The 21,209-nt window shown below is 40.2% G+C and overlaps 1 protein-coding gene across 5 annotated transcripts in view; it reads left to right on the forward strand.

Moving 5' to 3' along the window:
• The window catches only part of adgb (androglobin), a 148,064-nt gene that overhangs the window by 63,976 nt on the left and 62,879 nt on the right, over positions 1–21,209 (forward strand). For all 5 annotated transcript variants that reach the window (XM_062044596.1, XM_062044595.1, XM_062044594.1 and 2 more), the window contains 7 exons: positions 1,400–1,567; positions 1,742–1,880; positions 8,793–8,927; positions 11,848–11,941; positions 19,338–19,469; positions 19,619–19,772; positions 19,842–20,029. In XM_062044596.1, coding sequence (XP_061900580.1) covers positions 1,400–1,567; positions 1,742–1,880; positions 8,793–8,927; positions 11,848–11,941; positions 19,338–19,469; positions 19,619–19,772; positions 19,842–20,029 — 1,010 coding nt within the window. The remainder of the gene's footprint in view (positions 1–1,399; positions 1,568–1,741; positions 1,881–8,792; positions 8,928–11,847; positions 11,942–19,337; positions 19,470–19,618; positions 19,773–19,841; positions 20,030–21,209) is intronic.

Genomic DNA, 21,209 nt, shown 5'->3' on the forward strand with positions numbered 1-21,209 from the left:
CAGGACCATGGAGACCAGCCAGCGCCAGCTCAATAGTCGGCCCAAACGCCAACACACAAACAAGAGACATCAACACCTCCCACTAAAAGACTCCACTTCCCAATCCAAACCCGCACAAACACACCACAGCTCAAACAACCGAGACACAGCACCCACACCAAACAAGAGGGCTGCGCTGCCCCCGCATCAAGCCGTTAACACAGACCCCACAGCGCAAGGCCGGAACAGACGAGCACGGACCCTGCTCAACAACAAGTGAAACCAGCGTGACGCCACACAAACCGGAAGTAAAGACAACTGACCACCCACTCCACCTCCATTAAAAAAAATTATAAATGAAATTGACAAAAACATTTAAAAAACCGCACACCCTCAGCAAGGTCTCTGCATGGGAATGGCAGGCCACCAGGCCGCAGTCCCTGCAGCCTGCCCTGGTCGAGGAGGCAATGAGGGGTGCGCCGTACCCCCAATTCCCAACCCACCCGTGCATGTGATGCGGGGAGTGTATAAATGCCCTCAGAGTCTACTGTGTAGTTAAAATTAGGAGGTCAGCCATTACAGCCGACCTCCAGTCCCTATTGATGTGTGTACTGTAGCGTGAGGGAGATACTGTATGTATGCGGGTGGGGACTAATAATGTGATTTAGGGCATGGTGGGTCCCTACCATGCCGAGCCCCCCAAACCCTAAGTGTCTAACATGCAGTTAAATTTGAGGGATGGACGAGCTGGGGACCAGTCAGGAGGACTGGAGCCCCATCGAGGCATCCTCATCCCCCCGCCATCCCTCCCTGCAGGACAATCCCTTGAAGTCCTATGTGTGTGTGTGCTATAAGTAGGAGGAGCAGATTACATTTATATGACGTTATTACTTTTTGACAGAATGTGGGTCCTATTATCTCTCACGAGGTGTCGCCAAATAACACAATTACCACTCCACTTCAACTCAAAGAAAGCGCAAGTCCATTCCGGATAGTAAATTATGAATATGTTAGTGTTTTTCCTACCTTTTATCTTCTGTTTGAGTAGTTTTAAGTGTTTAAGCGTTTTTTAACATTCCACACAACAAAACTAAGTATGTATGCCACTCCCGCGACCCCGAAAGGGACAAGCGGTAGGAAATGGATGGATGGATGGCTGATTTGTGCTAATATTGTATCAGATCCATAACGGTTCCGGACAATACTTAAAGTTCCAATATCGGTATCGTATCGGAAGTGAGAAAGCCTACTTTTTATATGTAGCATTTTGCATGCAAAGACCAATTGTACATGATTTAAACACACAAATCACCAGTATGCCTAGTTGTGCATTGCCCTAATAGGCTTTCTGCATATTGATCATAGCAAAGATTTAATACAAATATGAAAACAAATGTTTTACTTTCTTTCTTTCCAATAGGAGAGTCTTCGTTTCACCGAGAAGGCAACAACTATCATGCGGGCCCTGTCTAAACTGGTAGACTTGTTTAATGACAGGCACGGCAAGAAACCTCTAATGAGAAAGAACCTCGAGAAAATTTACTGTCCTAAAGATAAGACCCCAATAGAAAAATGGCACATCTGCAAGGTTGGACACAGTTTACATATGAATATATTATGTTCTTATATTTAACATTTTCAATGAAAGCCCTAATTCAAAATCTGTCAAGACTGCTTAGTTGTATTGCACAGAACCTATGGTCATACCTACCGTTTTACTGCTCACATCCCACCTCTTTCTTCTATATATGTGCACACTTAGGCGTTCAGCTTGGCCCTCTACATCATGCTGTGTGATGCCCTGGGCAGGAGAATGACCCCACTGGAGCGCTTTGCCGTAATGGCCCTCACTGCAGACCCTTCACTCCTTGCTAAGGCACCCAGAGCACACTCTCCTCCATGTAACAGTCATTTCTATCTGGTTATGTGTGTTCATCTTATAATAGTTTTATTGTCTTGAACTTGAATCATTTAGTATATGTTTTTTTTGTAGAGACACAAAAAAGACAATTGACACAATAGAAGCAAACTACCATATTTTCTTGAATAATGGCCAACTTGCCTTTTCAAATATTTGACATATTTGTTATATTTCTTCCGTCGAAATAATACACAAATAAATTATTACATGCATATAAAACTGTATTTTTGAAAATCATTTTAAAACCTATCTAAAACAATGAAATACTTGAATATATTCAGATAAAGTAATATACTAATACTATTATACTGTATATTGTATTAATACACACACACACACACACACACATATATATATATATATATATATATATATATATATATATATATATATATATATACAGTTGCAAGAAAATGTGAATCCTTTAGGATTACTTGGATTTCTGCATCAATTGGACATTAAATGTGTTCTGATCTTCATCTAAGTCACAACAATAGACAAACACAGTCTGCTTAAACTGAAACTGCACACAAAAACACTAGTATTTTCTTTTTTTTTTAAACACAACATCTGAACATTCACAGTGCATGGTGGAAAAAGTATGTGAACCTTTGGATTTAATAACTGGTTGAGCCTCTTTTGGCAACAATAACTTTAACCAAACTTTCGACCGTTCCTCTTTACAAAAGTGTTTTAGTTCAGCAATACTCTTGGGGTGTCTGGTGTGAATTGCTCTCTTGAGGTCATGCCACAGCATCTCAATAGGGTTGAGGTCAGGAATCTGACTGGGCCACTCCAGAATGTGTATTTTCTATTATTTTAGCCATTCTGTTGTTGATTTTCTTTTATGGGTCATTGTCCTGTTGCATCACCCATCCTCTTTTGGGCTTCAGTTGACAGACAGGTGCTCCTAAGTTTTCCTGTAATATGTTTTGATGCAATTGGGAATTAATTTTTCTGTCGATGACAGCAATCCGTCCAGACCCTCAGACAGCAAAGCAGCCCCAAACCATGATGCCCCCTCCACCATATTTCCCCTTTGGGAGGATTGATTGATTGATTGAGACTTTCATTAGTAGATTGCACAGTACAGTACATATTCCGTACAATTGACCACTAAATGGTAACACCCGAATACGTTTTTCAACTTGTTTAAGTCGGGGTCCACGTTAATCAATTCATGGTATAAAAATATACTATCAGCATAATACAGTCATCACACAAGTTAATCATCAGAGTATATACATTGAATTATTTACATTATTTACAATCCGGGGGGTGGGATGTGGAGGGGGTTGGGGCGGGGGTTGTTTGGTTTGGTTGATATCAGCACTTCACTCATCAACAATTATATCATCTGAGAAATGGACATTGAAACAGTGTAGGTCTGACGTTGTATGATATGTACAGCGAGCAGTGAACATAGTGAGCTCAGAAAGTATAAGAACAAGTATATACATTTGTTTATTTACATTTGATTAATTACAATCCGGGGAAGTGGGATGTGGTGGGGGGAGGGTTTTAGTCTAGGGTTGTAGTTGCCTGGAGGTGTTCTTTTAGTGCGGTTTTGAAGGAGGGTAGAGATGCACTTTCTTTTATACCTGTTGGGAGTGCATTCCATATTGATGTGGCATAGAAGGAGAATGAGTTAAGACCTTTGTTAGATCGGAATCTGGGTTTAACGTGGTTAGTGGAGCTCCCCCTGGTGTTGTGGTTATGGCGGTCATTTACATTATGGAAGTAATTTGACATGTACTTCGGTATCAGGGCGGTGTAGCGAATTTTATAGACTAGGCTCAGTGCAAGTTGTTTTACTCTGTCCTCCACCCTGAGCCAGCCCACTTTGGAGAAGTGGGTAGGAGTGAGGTGTGATCTGGGGTGGAGGTCTAGAAGTAACCTGACTAGCTTGTTCTGGGATGTTTGGAGTCTAGATTTGAGGGTTTTGGAGGTGCTGGGGTACCAGGAGGTGCATGCGTAATCGAAAAAGGGTTGGATGAGAGTTCCCGCTAGAATCTTCATGGTGCTTTTGTTGACTAGAGAGGAGATTCTGTAGAGAAATCTTGTTCGTTGGTTGACCTTTTTGATTACCTTGGTTGCCATTTTATCACAGGAAAGATTAGTCTCTAGAATGGAACCTAGGTAGGTGACCTCATCTTTCCTGGTGATAACAATGTCACCCACTTTAATAGTGAAGTCACTGACTTTCTTAAGGTTGATTTGGGACCCTAATAGGATGGATTCTGTTTTACCTAAGTGTATGGATAGCTTATTGTCAGGAGGTTTTGTTGTTGGTGTGCTGTGCCTTTTCGCAACACATAGCGTTGTGCGTTCCTCCCAAACAACTACATTATGGTTTCATTTGTCCACAGAATATTTTACCAGTAGAGCTGTGGAACATCTAGGTGCTCTTTTGCATGCATCAATAGTTTTCTTTGACAGTGGTAGCTACCTCTGTGGTGTCCCCCCATGAACTCCACTCTTCTTTAGTGTTTTGCTTATTGTTGGTTGGTCAGCAAAAATGTTTGCATGCGATAGAGATTTTTGTAGGTCTTTAGTTGGCACTCTAGGATTATTTTTCACTTCATTGAGCATTTTGCGCCGTGCTCTTGCAGTCATCTTTACAGGATGACCACACCGAGGTAGAGTAGCAACAGTCTGTCTTACCGTAGACACATGAACATCAAGGCTTTTAGAAATACTTTTGTAACACTTTCCAGCTTTATGTAAGTCAACGATTCTTGATCGTAGGTTTTTAGAGAGCGCTTTTGTGCAAGGCAACTGTTCACATCAGGCAATACTTCTTGAGAACAGCAAACTCAAAACTGGTGTGTGATTTTATAGGGCAGAGCAGCTTTAACCAATATCTGCAGTCTCATCACATTGGTTGGAGTCCAAGTTGGCTGACTCCTGGCTCCAACTGACTCTTGGAGAAGTCATAAGCTTAGGGGTTCACCTTTTTTTCCCCATACCTACAGTGTGAATGTTTACACGTCTGGTTAAAAAAACATGAAAACATAACATGTTATGTACAGTATTAGTTTAAGAAGACTGTTGGTCTATTGTTGTGACTTAAATGAAATCAGAACTCATTTTATGCCCAAATTATGCAGAAATCCAAGTAATCTCAAAGGATTCACATACTTTTTCTTACAACTGTATATTATGTATGTATGTATATATATACACTACCGTTCAAAAGTTTGGGGTCACATTGAAATGTCCTTATTTTTGAAGGAAAAGCACTACTTTTCAATGAAGATAACTTTAAACTAGTCTTAACTTTAAAGAAATACACTCTATACATTGCTAATGTGGTAAATGACTATTCTAGCTGCAAATGTCTGGTTTTTGGTGCAATATCTACATAGGTGTATATAGGCCCATTTCCAGCAACTATCACTCCAGTGTTCTAATGGCACAATGTGTTTGCTCATTGGCTCAGAAGGCTAATTGATGATTAGAAAACCCTTGTGCAATCATGTTCACACATCTGAAAACAGTTTAGCTTGTTACAGAAGCTACAAAACTGACCTTCCTTTGAGCAGATTGAGTTTCTGGAGCATCACATTTGTGGGGTCAATTAAACGCTCAAAATGGCCAGAAAAAGAGAACTTTCATCTGAAACTCGACAGTCTATTCTTGTTCTTAGAAATGAAGGCTATTCCACAAAATTGTTTGGGTGACCCCAAACTTTTGAACGGTAGTGTATATATATATATATATATATATACACATATACAGTGTTTGCGCAAATTTATTACACAATTAAAAAAATCCAATGTACATAAGTATTCACAGCTTTTGCTCAGCACTTAGTTAATGCACATTTGGCAGCTATTACAGCCTCAAGTCTTTTTGAATACGATGCCACCAGCTTGGCACACCTATCTTTGGGCAGTTGTGGCCATTCCTCTTTGCAGCACCTCTCAAGCTCCAAGAACCCGATGGTCACTCTGTCAGAGCTATGGCATTCCTCTGTGGAGAAAGGAGAACCTTCCAGAAGGACAACCATCTCTGCAGCAATCCACCAGTTAGGCCTGTATGGTATAGTGGCAAGATGGAAGCCAATTCTGAGTAAAAAGTGTGCCAAAATGCACCTGAAAGATTCTCAGACCATGAGAAACAAAAATTCTCTGCTCTGATGAAGCAATGATTGAACTCTTTGGCGTGAATGTCAGGCGTCATTTTATTAGGAAACCAGGCACCGCTCATCAAAGGCCAATACTATTCATCCCTACTACAGTGAAGCATGGTGGTGGCAACAGCATGCTGTGGGGACGTTTTTCAGCGGCAGGAATTGGGAAACTAGTCAGGCAGTCAGGATAAAGGGAAAAATGAATGCAGCAATGTACAGAAACATCCTGGGTAAAAACAAACGCTTGTCATCCAACCTGATGGAGCTTAAGAGGTGCTGCAAAGAGACTTGAGGCTGTAATTGCTGCCAAAGGTCAATCAACAAAGTATTGAGCGTATGCTGTGAATACCTCTACGTACATGTGATTTTTTTGTATTTTTATACATTTGCAAAATTAAAACAAACTTTTCACATTGTCATTATTGTGTAGAATTTTGAGGACAAAAATGTATTTATTCTATTTTGGAATAAGGCTGTAACATAACTAAAAAAGTGAAGTGCTGTGAATACTCTCCGGATGCACTGTACATACAAAACCCAAAACCAGTGAAGTTGGCACATTGTGTAATTCGTAAATAAAAACAGAATACAATGATTTGCAAATCCTTTTCAACTTATATTCAATTAAAAAGACTGCAAAGACAAGATATTTAATGTTCGAACTAAGAAGCATTTTTTTTTTTGCAAATCATTAACTTAGAATTTGATGGCAGTAACACATTGCAAAAAAGTTGGAACAGGAGCATTTTTACCACTGTGTTACATGGCCTTTCCTTTTAACAACACTCAGTAAACGTTTGGGAACTGAAGAGACCAATTTTTGAAGCTTTTCAGGTGGAATTATTTTCCATTCTTGCTTGATGTACAGCTTAAGTTGTTCAACAGTCTGGGGTCTCAGTTGTGGTATTTTACGCTTCATATTGCGCCACACATTTTCAATGGGAGACAGGTCTGGACTACAGGCAGGCCAGTCTAGTACCCGCACTCTTTTACTATGAAGCCACGCTGTTGTAACACGGGGCTTGGCATTGTCTTGCTGAAATAAGCAGGGGCTTCCATGATAATGTTGCTTGGATGGCAACATATGTTGCTCCAAAATCTGTTTGTACCTTGCAGCATTAATGGTGCCTTCACAGATGTGTAAGTTACCCATGTCTTGGGCTCTAATACACCCCCATACCATCACAGATGCTGGCTTTTGAACTTTGCACCTATAACAATCTGGATGGTTCTTTACCTCTTTGGTCCGGAGGACACGACGTCCACAGTTTCTAAAAACAATTTGAAATGTGGACTCGTCAGACCACAGAACACTTTTCCACTTTGCATCAGTCCATCTTAGATGAGCTCGGGCCCAGCGTTTCTGGGTGTTGTTCATAAATGGCTTTGGCTTTGCATAGGAGAGTTTTAACTTGCACTTACAGATGTAGTGACAAACTGTAGTTACTGACAGTGCTTTTCTGAAGTGTTCCTCAGGCCATGTGGTGATATCTTTTACACACTGATGTCGCTTTTTAATGCAGTACAGCCTGAGGGATTGAAGGTCACAGGTTTAGCTGCTCACGTGCAGTGATTTCTCCAGATTCTCTGAACCCTTTGATGATATTTTGGACCGTAGATGGTGAAATCCCGAAATTCCTTGCAATAGCTCATTGAGAAATGTTGTTCTTAAACTGTTCGACAATTTGCTCACGTATTTGTTCAGAAAGTGGTGACCCTCGCCCCATCCTTGTTTGTGAATGATTGAGTATTTCATGGAAGCTGCTTTTATACCCAATCATGGCACCCACCTGTTCCCAATTAGCCTGTTCACCTGTGGGAGGTTCCAAATAAGTGTTTGATGAGCATTCCTCAACTTTCTTAGTCTTTTGTGCCACTTGTGTCAGCTTTTTTTTAAACATGATGCAGGCATCAATTTCCAAATGAGCTAATATTTGCAAAAAATAACAAAGTTTCTCAGTTCGAACGTTAAGTATCTTGTCTTTGCAGTCTATTCAATTGAATATAAGCTGAAAAGGATTTGCAAATCATTGTATTCTGTTTTTATTTACGATTTACACAACGTGCCAACTTCACTGGTTTTGTAGATGTCACTATATATAATAAAATATAAAATATATGTATTATAATAAATGTACATGATATGTATTCTTTAATGTATTATGTAGAGGGAGGGACAAGGCTGACATTTTGGTCCTCTGAGTAAATATGTGATTAATTTTTTACCATCAAAACATGTTTTCTTTCCATCCATCCATCCATCCATTTTCTACTGCTTGTCCCTTTCCATGTTAAATATAAAGATGTTAATGTCCGATTATTTCACAGGTGAACGATACACTGTCCTTCATTTACCTCCATCTCGCTTTTTGTTTTTATACCTTTTCGCTGAAATCTGTCAATCAACTTCAGCCCTAAACAAAAATACTAAACATGTAATGTTTTTTTTTTTTGTATTTTAACCCTCTTAAACAAATGTCACAGTCAATTAATATACATTTGCATATCATTAGTAAATTTAGGAATTTTAACCTGACATTTTTTGATAAAAATTCCTTCAAAACTGTGCTATTTTTTGGGGCAAAATGTTTTTATGCCCTTCATACACTTAGGAAATTTGCATACCGTTTGCTTTGAAGAAAATTAAAATTGAATGTTCCAAGAGGGCTAAGAAAATACTGTACAGTGTTGATCATTTCCTGTGTAATACAGACAGTCATTTGCTATTGTTGTTTTTTCTGGTTATTCTCTCAAAAGTGCATCAAGACTCAAAGCCACTAGAAAATTGGAACAGCAGTCAGCCAACAGCTGAGGAGGTCAAGGCGGCGACTGTTCTGCAGGCTGCTTTCAGGAGTCGCTTGGTGCGACGGGTCCTTCGATCCTCCAAATCCGGTAACCCAACACACAAGAATCAAAATTGAATACCAAGGTCCAAGAGTTTGCGTGACAGCACACACGTTTGTTGGAACTAATTTCCTGCTCTCCCCCAATGATTTGCATGCCTTGTGGAGTCTGAACGGGTTTCAGCAGTAGCACATCTGTCTCCATGAAGGGATTATAATATGCTGTCCAAACACATACAAGCCTGCACAAGACACTGTCTGCTTTCTCTGGTCACAGTTTGATCTAGCCTGGTGGCATGTATTGAGCCTCTGAGCAGAGGATGAGACTGCCACTCCTTCTAATACGTCCTGACAGACCAGGGGTTGCCGCAGTGGTAATACATACACATACGCTAAAAGGCACACATGCACAACACATCCCTTGCAGTGCAGCGACCAGGCTATATTTTGCGTTGATATATTTGATATTTCTCTATAATTTCCCTAGTAGTTTATCATTTTATTGTCTAGGTGAAATCTCACTTTGCCCAGAAGCTCTCTTTTTCCTACCCAATGCCTGCAGCTAACTGTGCCTTCTAAAGGCATAACAACACTTGACAATGTCACTCCCTGAATAACATGCACATATGGGAATTGGACACTGCCTCTGCCTCATTAAACAGGACAGTACTATAGGGTCAGTGGGAATTTGACTGTTGGTTTATAGCAGGGCTGTTAAATCTACGGCCCACGGGCCAAATGCGGCACCCCGGAGTCTTCAGTGCAGTCTGCGAGACACCACAAGTTTAAGAAGAAGATTAGCCCGTGGAGTATTTATGCTTAAGTGTTTATGCCTAAATTTAGACCCGAGTCTTAATCAAAGTGATATTGCCACCCTCTTGTGGGTGAACACAGAACTGTTGGTCAACAAACTTGAATTTGACCCAATCCAAACAGCTTTCCCTACTTGTGGTGTAAATTAACTACAACCAACAGATAGCACACCTCCTGCTCATTGAACATTGTGGACATTACAAAACACGTATATATAATTTCAAATTACACATATATAAATCCATTACAGTGCATGATTTGTGCTATGCAAAACACTCTCTCCACACTTCCCCATGTTTGGCGCATTTTGGCTGCTTGATATTTCTGATTGATTACAAAACTTTGGAGGCTGGAGTCAAACTTTTACATTCTCTTAATATTCAATGTTTTATTGTTTATACTTTATATTGAAGTGTTGACAGGATCAGATGGGAGGGGTTGTTTAAGTTGAAATAGTAATGTGTAATTGTTCAGTCTCTTATAGCTTGCTTTAACTATGCAAACTGAAGTGTTATTTTGGTACAAATGATTGTTGTTACGTCACAATCAACGCTCTGCTGTGTGGGAAAAAAGGTTCTTCGTGTGTGTGTGTGTGCGCGCGCAAGCGCATCTATACAACAGCGTATTACCCATTACCCTCAAAAATATGCCTTTACCAAAGTTACTCTGTTTGGCAAACTTCCCCTTCAATTTGGTATGAAATTTATATGCAGACTCAAAGCATTGGGATCGCAGATTACGTGTAAAAACAGCTATGTAAACGTGATCACATTATTGTAATAAATAGTAAAAAAAACAACTGAATTTAAGATTGTGATTTCGATACAAAATGTATTTAGATGCTTATTTATTTACATTACACATATATTTAAAATCTATACAAGTACACGTACATCAGCGCTGTATAAATATATATAGTATATACATGTCTGTATGTATGTACCGTATTTTTCGGACTATAAGTCGCAGTTTTTTTCATAGTTTGGCCGGGGGTGCGACTTATACTCAGGAGCGACTTATGTGTGAAATTATTAACACATTACCGTAAAATATCAAATAATATTATTTAGCTCATTCACGTAAGAGACTAGACGTATAAGATTTCATGGGATTTAGCGATTAGGAGTGACAGATTGTTTGGTAAACGTATAGCATGTTCTATATGTTATAGTTATTTGAATGACTCTTACCATAATATGTTACCAGGCACGTTCTCAGTTGGTTATTTATGCGTCATATAACGTACACTTATTCAGCCTGTTGTTCACTATTCTTTATTTATTTTAAATTGCCTTTTAAATGTCTATTCTTGGTGATGGGTTTTATCAAGTAAATTTACCCAAAAAATGTGACTTATACTCCAGTGCGACTTATATGTTTTTTTTCCATCTTTACTATGCATTTTCGGCCGGTGCGACTTATACTCCGGTGCGACTTATACTCCGAAAAATACGGTATATATAGATAAAATATATATGTATGTAATATATTAATATAATATGTATATATGTGCACATATATATGTATAGGCTATATATATACATATATACTGTTACTTTACATGCAGTTGGCTTTCCGCCCCAGGGCAAGTTTTTTTTGGCCCAATGAGGCCCCCGAGGCAAAACGTTTGGACACCTCTGGTTTATAGTTGTAAATCAACTAGTGCTGCTGTTTGCATATGTAAGCCTAATGCACTCCTGTAAAAATAAGAAAGGGAGGATTCTTTCAAAATGTGTTTCTTCTGTAGTCTGAAGTGTATTTGTCAGATTGACACCTAAAGTGTAACCACCAAAAATGAAAATACATTTTAGAACAAATTTCGCAGCATATTTTGGACTGACATCCCTTTTTCTCACAATTCCTTACTCCCCTTATAAATATAGTAGGTATTCATCTCATGTTGACAATTTAGAGAGCAGGTCATTTAAAACAATGCAGCGTGTGGCCATTCTCACACTGATGCTATGTTACGTCAATATACAGTTAGAAAAATACTACATTTCCACTTACCAAAATACATGGAGCAATTGCTGCTTCCCACTGAAAAAGTAGGTCAGCCCCACTGAATGTTTCATGTATTGGCAATGTGCATTGTCTTTCATCTTTAATCGTACTTTGCCTTGTGCTTGTGTGTTTCTACTCTTCGTGCCGTCCAGTCGGAAAAGACAACATCCAGATAGCTGCAGTCCTTTCAGACATGTGGTCAAAGGTCGTAAGTGACGCTGACAAACACGCCACTTCCTTGCTACGGTAAGTTACACTGTCTTTAGTTGCTTCAGCCTTTTTCACACACTATTTAAAAGCAGTGAGCGCTGGTGAGCTTATTAGTGATATTCCACAACAAGACTGCAATATGTGCTGTGTACAGTATTTCATATCCTGTCATTTCTTTGAGCCTGTCTGTGCTGCCACACGCCCAGAATTGGCTCCCTCTCCTGGTTGTGGTGGCCTGGGGCGGCCAGGCAGGGAGCATTTTTCCACATTGTGTTCCATCTTTTTCCCAGTGGTACCATCTGCTGTTTATCCTTACGTTGTTCCAATCAGCTTGCAGCATCTGCCATATGACCCGCTGCCTAGGGAAGTATGTTTGCGCATGAGCAAGTGTATGGAGGTTGTGGGATTTTTTCTATTACGGAGGAATCCTTAGAGCAGGGATGCCCAAAGTGAGCTAAGTTGTTTTGTTACGTCCGCCACAGGGTGGCTTCCCAAATTGAATACGTACGACCTCTTTCATGCTTACAAAATCATTGGTGACTTGTCTGCAAGGCTAACTAGTTCTAATCTATTGATCATGATGATCTTCACTACCTTTTAGAAGGTGGCATCAGCCTAAACTTCTAACTCACGGTATGCTCAAAATCGTTGTGTTTCGCCCGTGGACAATTGGCAAATTTTCACCACGGCACTTGGAGACAAAGAGTTCGGAAAGCCTTCCTTTAAATTCAATCATAATGATGGTTGACATATTGATTTGTCAATGTTTTTAATACCCCATATTAAATAAATATAAATAATCTGTTCCAGTGTCAACTGTCATCACTGTACAGGGATGTTTTAAGTGTAGCTTTGTAACATTACTCACTGTTTTATATACAGTATGTGCATTTACACTTGCTATAAGTTGTAATTAAATCACTAATATTATATGTATAACCTAAAACAAATAACCAACTCAACCTTGCAGTATACAGTGTATCCGGAAATTATTCACAGCGCTTCACTTTTTCCACATTGTTATGTTACAGACTTATTCTATAATGGAGTAAATTAATTTTTGTTCCCAAAATTAAATTTTTTTATGTTTGCAAATTTGTTAAATCTAAAAAATCACCTATACCGTAAATAATCATTCACAGCCTTTGCTCAACACTTTGTGGATTAAGTTAAAAGTTAAAGTACTAATGATTGTCACACACACTTGGTGTGGGGAAATTTGTCCTCTGCATTTGACCCATCCCCTTGTTCACCCCCTGGGAGGTGAGGGGAGCAGTGGGCATCAGTGGTGCCGCGTCCGGGAATCATTTTTGGTGATTTAACCCCCAATTCCAACCCTTGATGCTGAGTGGGTAATGGGTCCCCTTTTTATAGTCTTTGGTATGACTCGGCCGGGGTTTGAACTCACAAGCTCGATCTCAGGGCGGACACTCTAACCACTAGGCCACTGAGTAGGATACACCATTGGCAGCTTGGGACACCTATCTTTGGGCATGTGTATGAAGGTTCTCATTCATCCAGGTCATTGTCATCTCAGGGCGTTCAATCGATCGCAACTGGACTGCTTGGTTTGTCTCGGAAGACGTTTCGCCGCTCATCCGAGTAGGCTTTATCAGTTCATGCTCACAGACTTAGATTGATCAGATCTAGTTTGAAGGAAACAAGGCTCCACTCATCATTGGTGGCAGCAACATGCTGTGGGGACAACATTTTTTGGTCTGATGAAACAAAAATTTAACTCTTTGGCGTGAATGCCAGGCATCATGTTTGGAGGAAACAATGTACTGCTCATCACCAGGCCAATACCATCCCTACAGTGAAGCATGGTGGTGACAGCATCATTCTGTGGGGATGTTTTTCAGCATCAGGAACTGGGAGACTAGTCAGGATTAGGGTTGTATGGTATACCGGTACTAAGGACGAGATCTGACCAATCTTAAGTCTATGAGCACGAACTGATGAAGCCTATTCGGATGAGCGTCGAAACGCTGAGATATCTTTGGGCAGTTTCGCCCATTCCTCTTTCCCCATTCCTCTATGCAGCCCCGCTCCAGCTCCATCAGGTTGGATGGGAAGCGTTGGTTTTCATCCGAGATGTCTCTGTACATTGTTGCATTCATCTTTGTCTAGTCAGGGAGGTGACCAATAACCCGAGGGGGACTCTGTCTGAGTTACAGCATTTCTCTGTGGAGAGAGAACCTTCCAGAAGGACAACCATCTCTGCAGCAATCCACCAACCAGGCCTGTAAGGTAGAGTGGCCAGATGGAAGCCATTTCTACGTAAAAATTATGCCAACATGCACGTGAGAGACTCTCAGATCATGAGAAACAAAATGTTTTGGTCTGATGAGACAAAGATTAAACTCTTTGGCGTGAATGCCAGGCGTCATGTTTGGAGGAAACCAGACACCGCTCATCACCAGGCCGATACCATCCATACCGTGAAGCATGGCGGTGGCAGCATCATGCTGTGGGGATGTTTTTCAGCAGCGAGAACTGGGAGACTAGTCCGGATTTGGGTTGTACGGTATACCGGTACTAATAAAGTACCGCAGTACTAATGAATTAAAGACGGTACTATACTTTTCTTTTCCAGACATGACAGCCCCGTCGTCACGTTGGGACATTGCTGGTACAACGAGCATGTTAGGCAAAGCATACGCACGGTGTACTTACAAGCAGACAGACTGTAGAGACCTAATAGGGAGAATGGATGTATTTTGGCTTAAAAACAAACGATAAAAGTAAAGCTTTTTCACTGAAGCGCCGCTCTGGAAGAGGTGTTTAAAGCATGGCTAGCTAGAAAGCAGCTAATGTCAATCCCCAGTTGACAATGTTTTAGCTACTTCTACTAAATCACTAATCATTGCCTCCATGGCGACAAATAAACTACATTTCCCTTAAGTATCATCCCTGTAGGACGATAAATATCTAAACATGCTTTACTACGGTTAGCTATTGTATTGTCCTTCGGTGGATACAATTGCTAACTGCTAACACCAAGCTAGTGCTTCTGAATGTAAACAAATGCCATGGGTGGATCTACACAGACATGAGCTGTAACGATACCTCTTACAAGAGCCATTAATCGTCGATACTACAATGATTACATAGTTTTTTTAAATTATTAAAAATTATTTTGTAATTTTTTAGCATTTATAAACTAAGGAAATAGTAGTAGCCGAAGGGTAGAACATGTTAAAACAGAAAGTAAGCATATATTAATAGTAAATAAACAAGTAAATTAATAACCAATTTTCTACAGTTTGTCCCTCATAATTTTGACAAAATAATAGAATGAGAAATGACACAATATGCTACTGCATATGTCAGCAGCCAAATTAGTAGCCTTTGTTGCTTACTTACTATTAAAGGCCTACTGAAACCCACTACTACCGACCATGCAGTCTGATAGTTTATATATCAATGATGAAATCTTAACATTGCAACACATGCCAATACGGCCGGGTTAACTTATAAAGTGCAATTTTAAATTTCCCGCGAAACTTCCGGTTGAAAAAGTCTATGTATGATGACGTATGCGCGTGACGTCGAGGGTTGAAACGGAAGTATTCGGACACATTGTATCACAATACAAATAGCTCTGTTTTCATCGCAAAATTCCACAGTTTTCTGGACATCTGTGTTGGTGAATCTTTTGCAATTTGTTTAATGAACAATGGAGACTGCAAAGAAGAAAGCTGTAGGTGGGATCGGTGTATTAGCGGCGGCTGCAGCAACACAACCAGGAGGACTTAGTTGGATGGCAGACGCGCTACCGTGACTACAGCTTTGGCTTCCAAACATTTGATCGCTTGCCCGTACGTTCGTGTCGCTATGTGCATGTCAAGTACGTAACTTTGGGGAAATATATGTTTCTTGCCGACTCTGATGGCGGCCGGGGTGTCTTTGAAAGCTACAACGCCCGCCGCCGCACCGCTGTCCTCACCTTGACTTCCTCAGTCTCCGGGCCACCGACCGCATCGATGATCGGGTGAAGAAGTTCTTCGTCGCGCCGTCGATCGCTGGAGCGCAGGTGAGCACGGGTGGTGATGAGCAGATGAGAGCTGGCGTAGGTGGAGAGCTAATGTTTTTAGCATAGCTCTGTCGAAGTCCCGTAGCTAAGTTAGCTTCAATGGCGTCGTTAGCAACAGCATTGTTAATCTTCGCCAGGCTGGAAAGCATTAACCGTGTAGTTGCAGGCCCATGGTTTAATAGTATTGTTGATCTTCTGTCTATCCTTCCAGTCAGGGGCTTATTTCTTTTGTTTCTATCTGCAGTTAAGCCCGATGCTATCACGTTAGCTCCGTAGCTTAAGTGTTTCGCCGATGTATTGTCGTGGAGATAAAAGTCACTGTGAATGTCCATTTCGCGTTCTCGACTCTCATTTTCAAGAGGATATAGTATCCGAGGTGGTTTAAAATACAAATCCGTGATCCACAATAGAAAAAGGAGAGAGTGTGGAATCCAATGAGCCCTTGTACCTAAGTTACGGTCAGAGCGAAAAAAGATACGTCCTGTACTGCACTCTAATCCTTCACTCTCACGTTCCTCATCCACAAATCTTTCATCCTGGCTCAAATTAATGGGGAAATCGTCGCTTTCTCGGTCCGAATCGCTCTGGCTGCATTGAAAACAATGGGGAAATGTGAGGAGCCTTTCAACCTGTGACGTCACGCTACTTCCGGTACAGGCAAGGCTTTTTTTTATCAGCGACGAAAAGTTGCAAACTTTATCGTCGATGTTCTCTACTAAATCCTTTCAGCAAAAATATGGCAATATCGCGAAATGATCAAGTATGACACATAGAATGGATCTGCTATCCCCGTTTAAATAAAAAAAAATCATTTCAGTAGGCCTTTAAAAGACAAGTTGTCTAGTATGTTTAATATTTTATTTAATGACAACATTCTTATTTGATTGCAATAAGAAACAAATGGTTAATGTATCATAAAATGTGTAGTTAAAATAAACCCAATAATGATTTTTTTTCTGTCGTCCCCTTTATTTTAAATAGTATCGAAAAGTATTGAATACATTTTGGTACCTGCACCAAAATAGTAACTAGTCAGGATAGAGAAAAAGATATACAGAGACATCCTGAAAGAAAACCAACGCTTCCCATCCAACCCGATTGAGCTAACCCATTTACCAGTAAGAGGTGCTGCAAAGAGGAATGGGCTAAACCGCTCAAAGATAGGTATGCCAAGCTGATGGCATTGTTTTCAAAAAGTCGTGAAGCTGTCATTGCTGCCAAAGTGCATCAACTAAGTATTGCGCAAAACGTGTGAATACTTAAGAATTTCTTAGTTTTTTATTTTTAATGAATTTGCTTTTTTTTTTAATAAACCTTTTTACAAACCCCGTTTCCATATGAGTTGGGAAATTGTGTTAGATGTAAATATAAACGGAATACAATGATTTGCAAATCCTTTTCAACCCATATTCAATTGAATGCACTACAAAGACAATATATCTGATGTTCAAACTCATAAACTTAGAATTTCATGGCTGCAACACGTGCCAAAGTATTTGGGAAAGGGCATGTTCACCACTATGTTACATCACCTTTTCTTTTAACAACACTCAATAAACGATTGGGAACTGAGGAAACAAATTGTTGAAGCTTTGAAAGTGGAATTCTTTCCCATTCTTGTTTTATTTAAAGCTTCAGTCGTTCAACAGCCCGGGGTCTCCGCTGTCGTATTTTACGCTTCATAATGCGCCACACATTTTTGATGGGAGACAGGTCTGGACTGCAGGCGGGCCAGGAAAGTACCTGCACTCTTTTTTTACGAAGCCACGCTGTTGTAACACGTGCTGAATGTGGCTTGGCATTGTCTTGCTGAAATAAGCAGGGTCGTCCATGAAAAAGACAGCGCTTAGATGGCAGCATATGTTGTTCCAAAACCTGTATGTACCTTTCAGCATTAATGGTGCCTTCACAGATGTGTAAGTTACCCATGCCTTGGGCACTAATGCACCCCCATACCATCACAGATGCTGGCTTTTGAACTTTGTGTCGATAACAGTCTTGGTCGTTCGCTTCCCCTTTGGTCCGGATGACACGATGTCGAATATTTCCAAAAACAATTTGAAATGTGGACTCGTCAGACCACAGAACACTTTCCCACTTTGCATCAGTCCATCTTAGATGATCTCGGGCCCAGAGAAGCCGGCGGCGTTTCTGGATGTTGTTGATAAATGGCTTTCGCTTTGCATAGTAGAGCTTTAACTTGCACTTACAGATGTAGCGACCAACTGTAGTTACTGACAGTGGTTTTCTGAAGTGTTCCTGAGCCCATGTGGAGATATCCTTTAGAGATTGATGTCGGTTTTTGATACAGTGCAGTCCGAGGGATCGAAGGTCACGGTCATTCAATGTTGGTTTCCGGCCATGACGTGGAGTGATTTCTCCAGATTCTCTGAACCTTTTGATGATATTATGGACCGTAGATGTTGAAATCCCTAAATTTCTTGCAATTGCACTTTGAGAAACGTTGTTCATAAACTGTTTGACTATTTGCTCACGCAGTTGTGGACAAAGGGGTGTACCTCGCCCCATCCTTTCTTGTGAAAGACTGAGCATTTTTTGGGAAGCTGTTTTTATACCCAATCATGGCACCCACCTGTTCCCAATTAGCCTGCACATCTGTGGGATGTTCCAAATAAGTGTTTGATGAGCATTTCTCAACTTTATCAGTATGTATTGCCACCTTTCCCAACTTCTTTGTCATGTGTTGCTGGCATCACATTCTAAAGTTAATGATTATTTGCAAAAAAAATTTTTTTTATCAGTTTGAACATCAAATATGTTGTCTTTGTAGCATATTCAACTGAATATGGGTTGAAAATTATTTGCAAATCATTGTATTCCGTTTATATTTACATCTAACACAATTTCCCAACTCATATGGAAATGGGGTTTGTACATTGTCATTGAATGTGAGTGTGAATATTGTCTGTCTATCTGTGTTGGCCCTGCGATGAGGTGGCGACTTGTCCAGGGTGTACCCTGCCTACCACCCGAATGCAGATGAAATATGGCTCCAGCACCCCCCGCGACCCCAAAAGGGACAAGCGGTAAAAAATGGATGGATAGATGGATGGACATTGTCATTATTGGGTATTGTCTGTAGAATTTAGTAATAAAGCTGCAACATAACAAACATGTGGAAAATGTGAAGTGCGGTAAATCCCATTTTTCTTTAATCATCAATGTTGACCATATTGTAATGAGCAGCCAGGACAGAGGTCTGTGAACCACTTTTGTCACTAAACTACTGCTACGTCACAATGAAGAACATATGTTATTGATGACATTAAGACATACATAATTGTGATTTCTTTTTTTAAATGTTATTTTAACTCTGAGCCATTGAGTTGATTTACCTTTGTATGGAACTGGTTTTGTTTGTGTGTTTCTTCACAGGAACATGTTTGAATTTTCTGATAAATACACCAAATTCTCCTCCTGTCAGCTGGATGAATGGACCAAAATAGTTTTTGCCGATTACTCCGTCATCGTTCCAGAAAAAGCCAACTCCTGGATTTTGCTCTTTAGGTGGGTCTACTTTTATCATTTGAAAGGCATAGGATGAATTCCCAGGATGTTAATTTTGAGAAAAAGCATGTGACTTTCTGGATCGATAAATTGCTATTTCTGTAACTTGGATTTTAATTACCTACTTTTTCTGTTTTGTATGTGTGAAGAGAGGTGTTCTTTTTTGCTAAGGAGACCCTGCTGTTACCAAAGGTCTACTGCCCTGTTCGCTATTGTCGGCTGCACATCATAAATAACGACACGAGAGAAGAGCTGACCAAGCTCATCACAAGAGTCCCGCCCCATCTTTATCAACCCAACATGGTTTGTTCTATTAGCCGCTAAATAATAGAGAATACGATGAATTAATTTCAATCAAATCTCCCATTCCAGCATGGTTACACCTTTGTTGCAGAGGTGATGACCCTTGAATTGCCCCCTGCTGGCGCTAAATGGACAATGCGGTTGACTGGAACAAGGGAGCCTCTCCCAAAATTGTCCCAGCCGACTACACTCTGCACATTTTCCGTGCAGGAATTTCAGGATTATTACATTCCCAACAACAGGAATATTATATGTGGGTAAGACCAAGTAATACGATAGTAGTTCTTGCATATACCGTAAATGCTTCAAATATCACCTGATCAGGTAACCCAGGGGTTGGCAGCCTTTACTATCAACAAATCAATTGTGTTCCCTCTTTAACCAAAGAAAAAAGTGTAGTCACAAACATAACACTAATAGTTTTTAATCTTACCTGTTACATCAACACTACAACATACAAGTGCATTGTGCATTTGTTCGACCACTTTGAAATACATCGCTACTCTTCAGAAAATGCTAAGTGCTCGTTTTGTCTTTCAACATTTTACATTTTGTTTTTTCTCCACATTTCAAGCACAAAGGTAAGCCAATGTCTTCGGTAGTGAAGGCAAAGATATCTATGTCCAATCAAAATTAAAGTCTTCTTAGTTTTGTGGGTTTTGGGTTGTATTCATGGTTAGTTTACCACGGGGGCGCACACTCAAGACACCAATGTCTCACCACACGCATACGCACGCACAAACACACACACCAACTCCCTCTCCCTTTTCCTTCCTCGCACCCATCCAATCACCTGTACATATTAGACTTAGACTTAGACTAACTTTAATGATCCACAAGGGAAATTGTTCCACACAGTAGCTCAGTTACAAAGGATGGAAAGTGTAAGGGTGGAAAGGATAATGCAGGTATAAAGTGTTATATTATATTTTTTATATAATATATACAACATATAACAATTACAATGTACAATATTACAGTATATGTAACAGCTGCAGCATAAAATAGAGAGTAGATCCAGCAGAAAATATACGTTATAAATAAAGAGAGGTAGCTAACATAGAAGTGGTTATATTCACGGCCTCACAGACAATCTGAAATTGTAAAACTCTTTCTGCAAATGCACACTTCCCCCACGCGTGTGTGTTAAACACATCTGATTTCTCCAAAGGGAGCCACAACAAGGAGGCTGCTGGTTTCCAACCAATGGGTTAACCACAGTCTCTTGTAGTGGCCGGGTGTGCTGTTACAAAGCAAAATAACCAGATTTCTAATTAGTTCCAGGACAAAAAACATCTGTGGTGGTAGCCAACACACAGGTGTATTTTTCAGTAGCCGTATTTGAAGTGTCATGAGCGGTCAGCAACCAGCGGCTTTATCTAACCTCTGCATGTGTTTTAAAATGTTGCTTGGCCTGATCAGCCTTTAGTGTAAAAC

Source organism: Entelurus aequoreus, linkage group LG04 (assembly GCF_033978785.1).
Source record: "Entelurus aequoreus isolate RoL-2023_Sb linkage group LG04, RoL_Eaeq_v1.1, whole genome shotgun sequence".
In the NCBI taxonomy this organism is placed as follows: Eukaryota; Metazoa; Chordata; class Actinopteri; order Syngnathiformes; family Syngnathidae; genus Entelurus; species Entelurus aequoreus.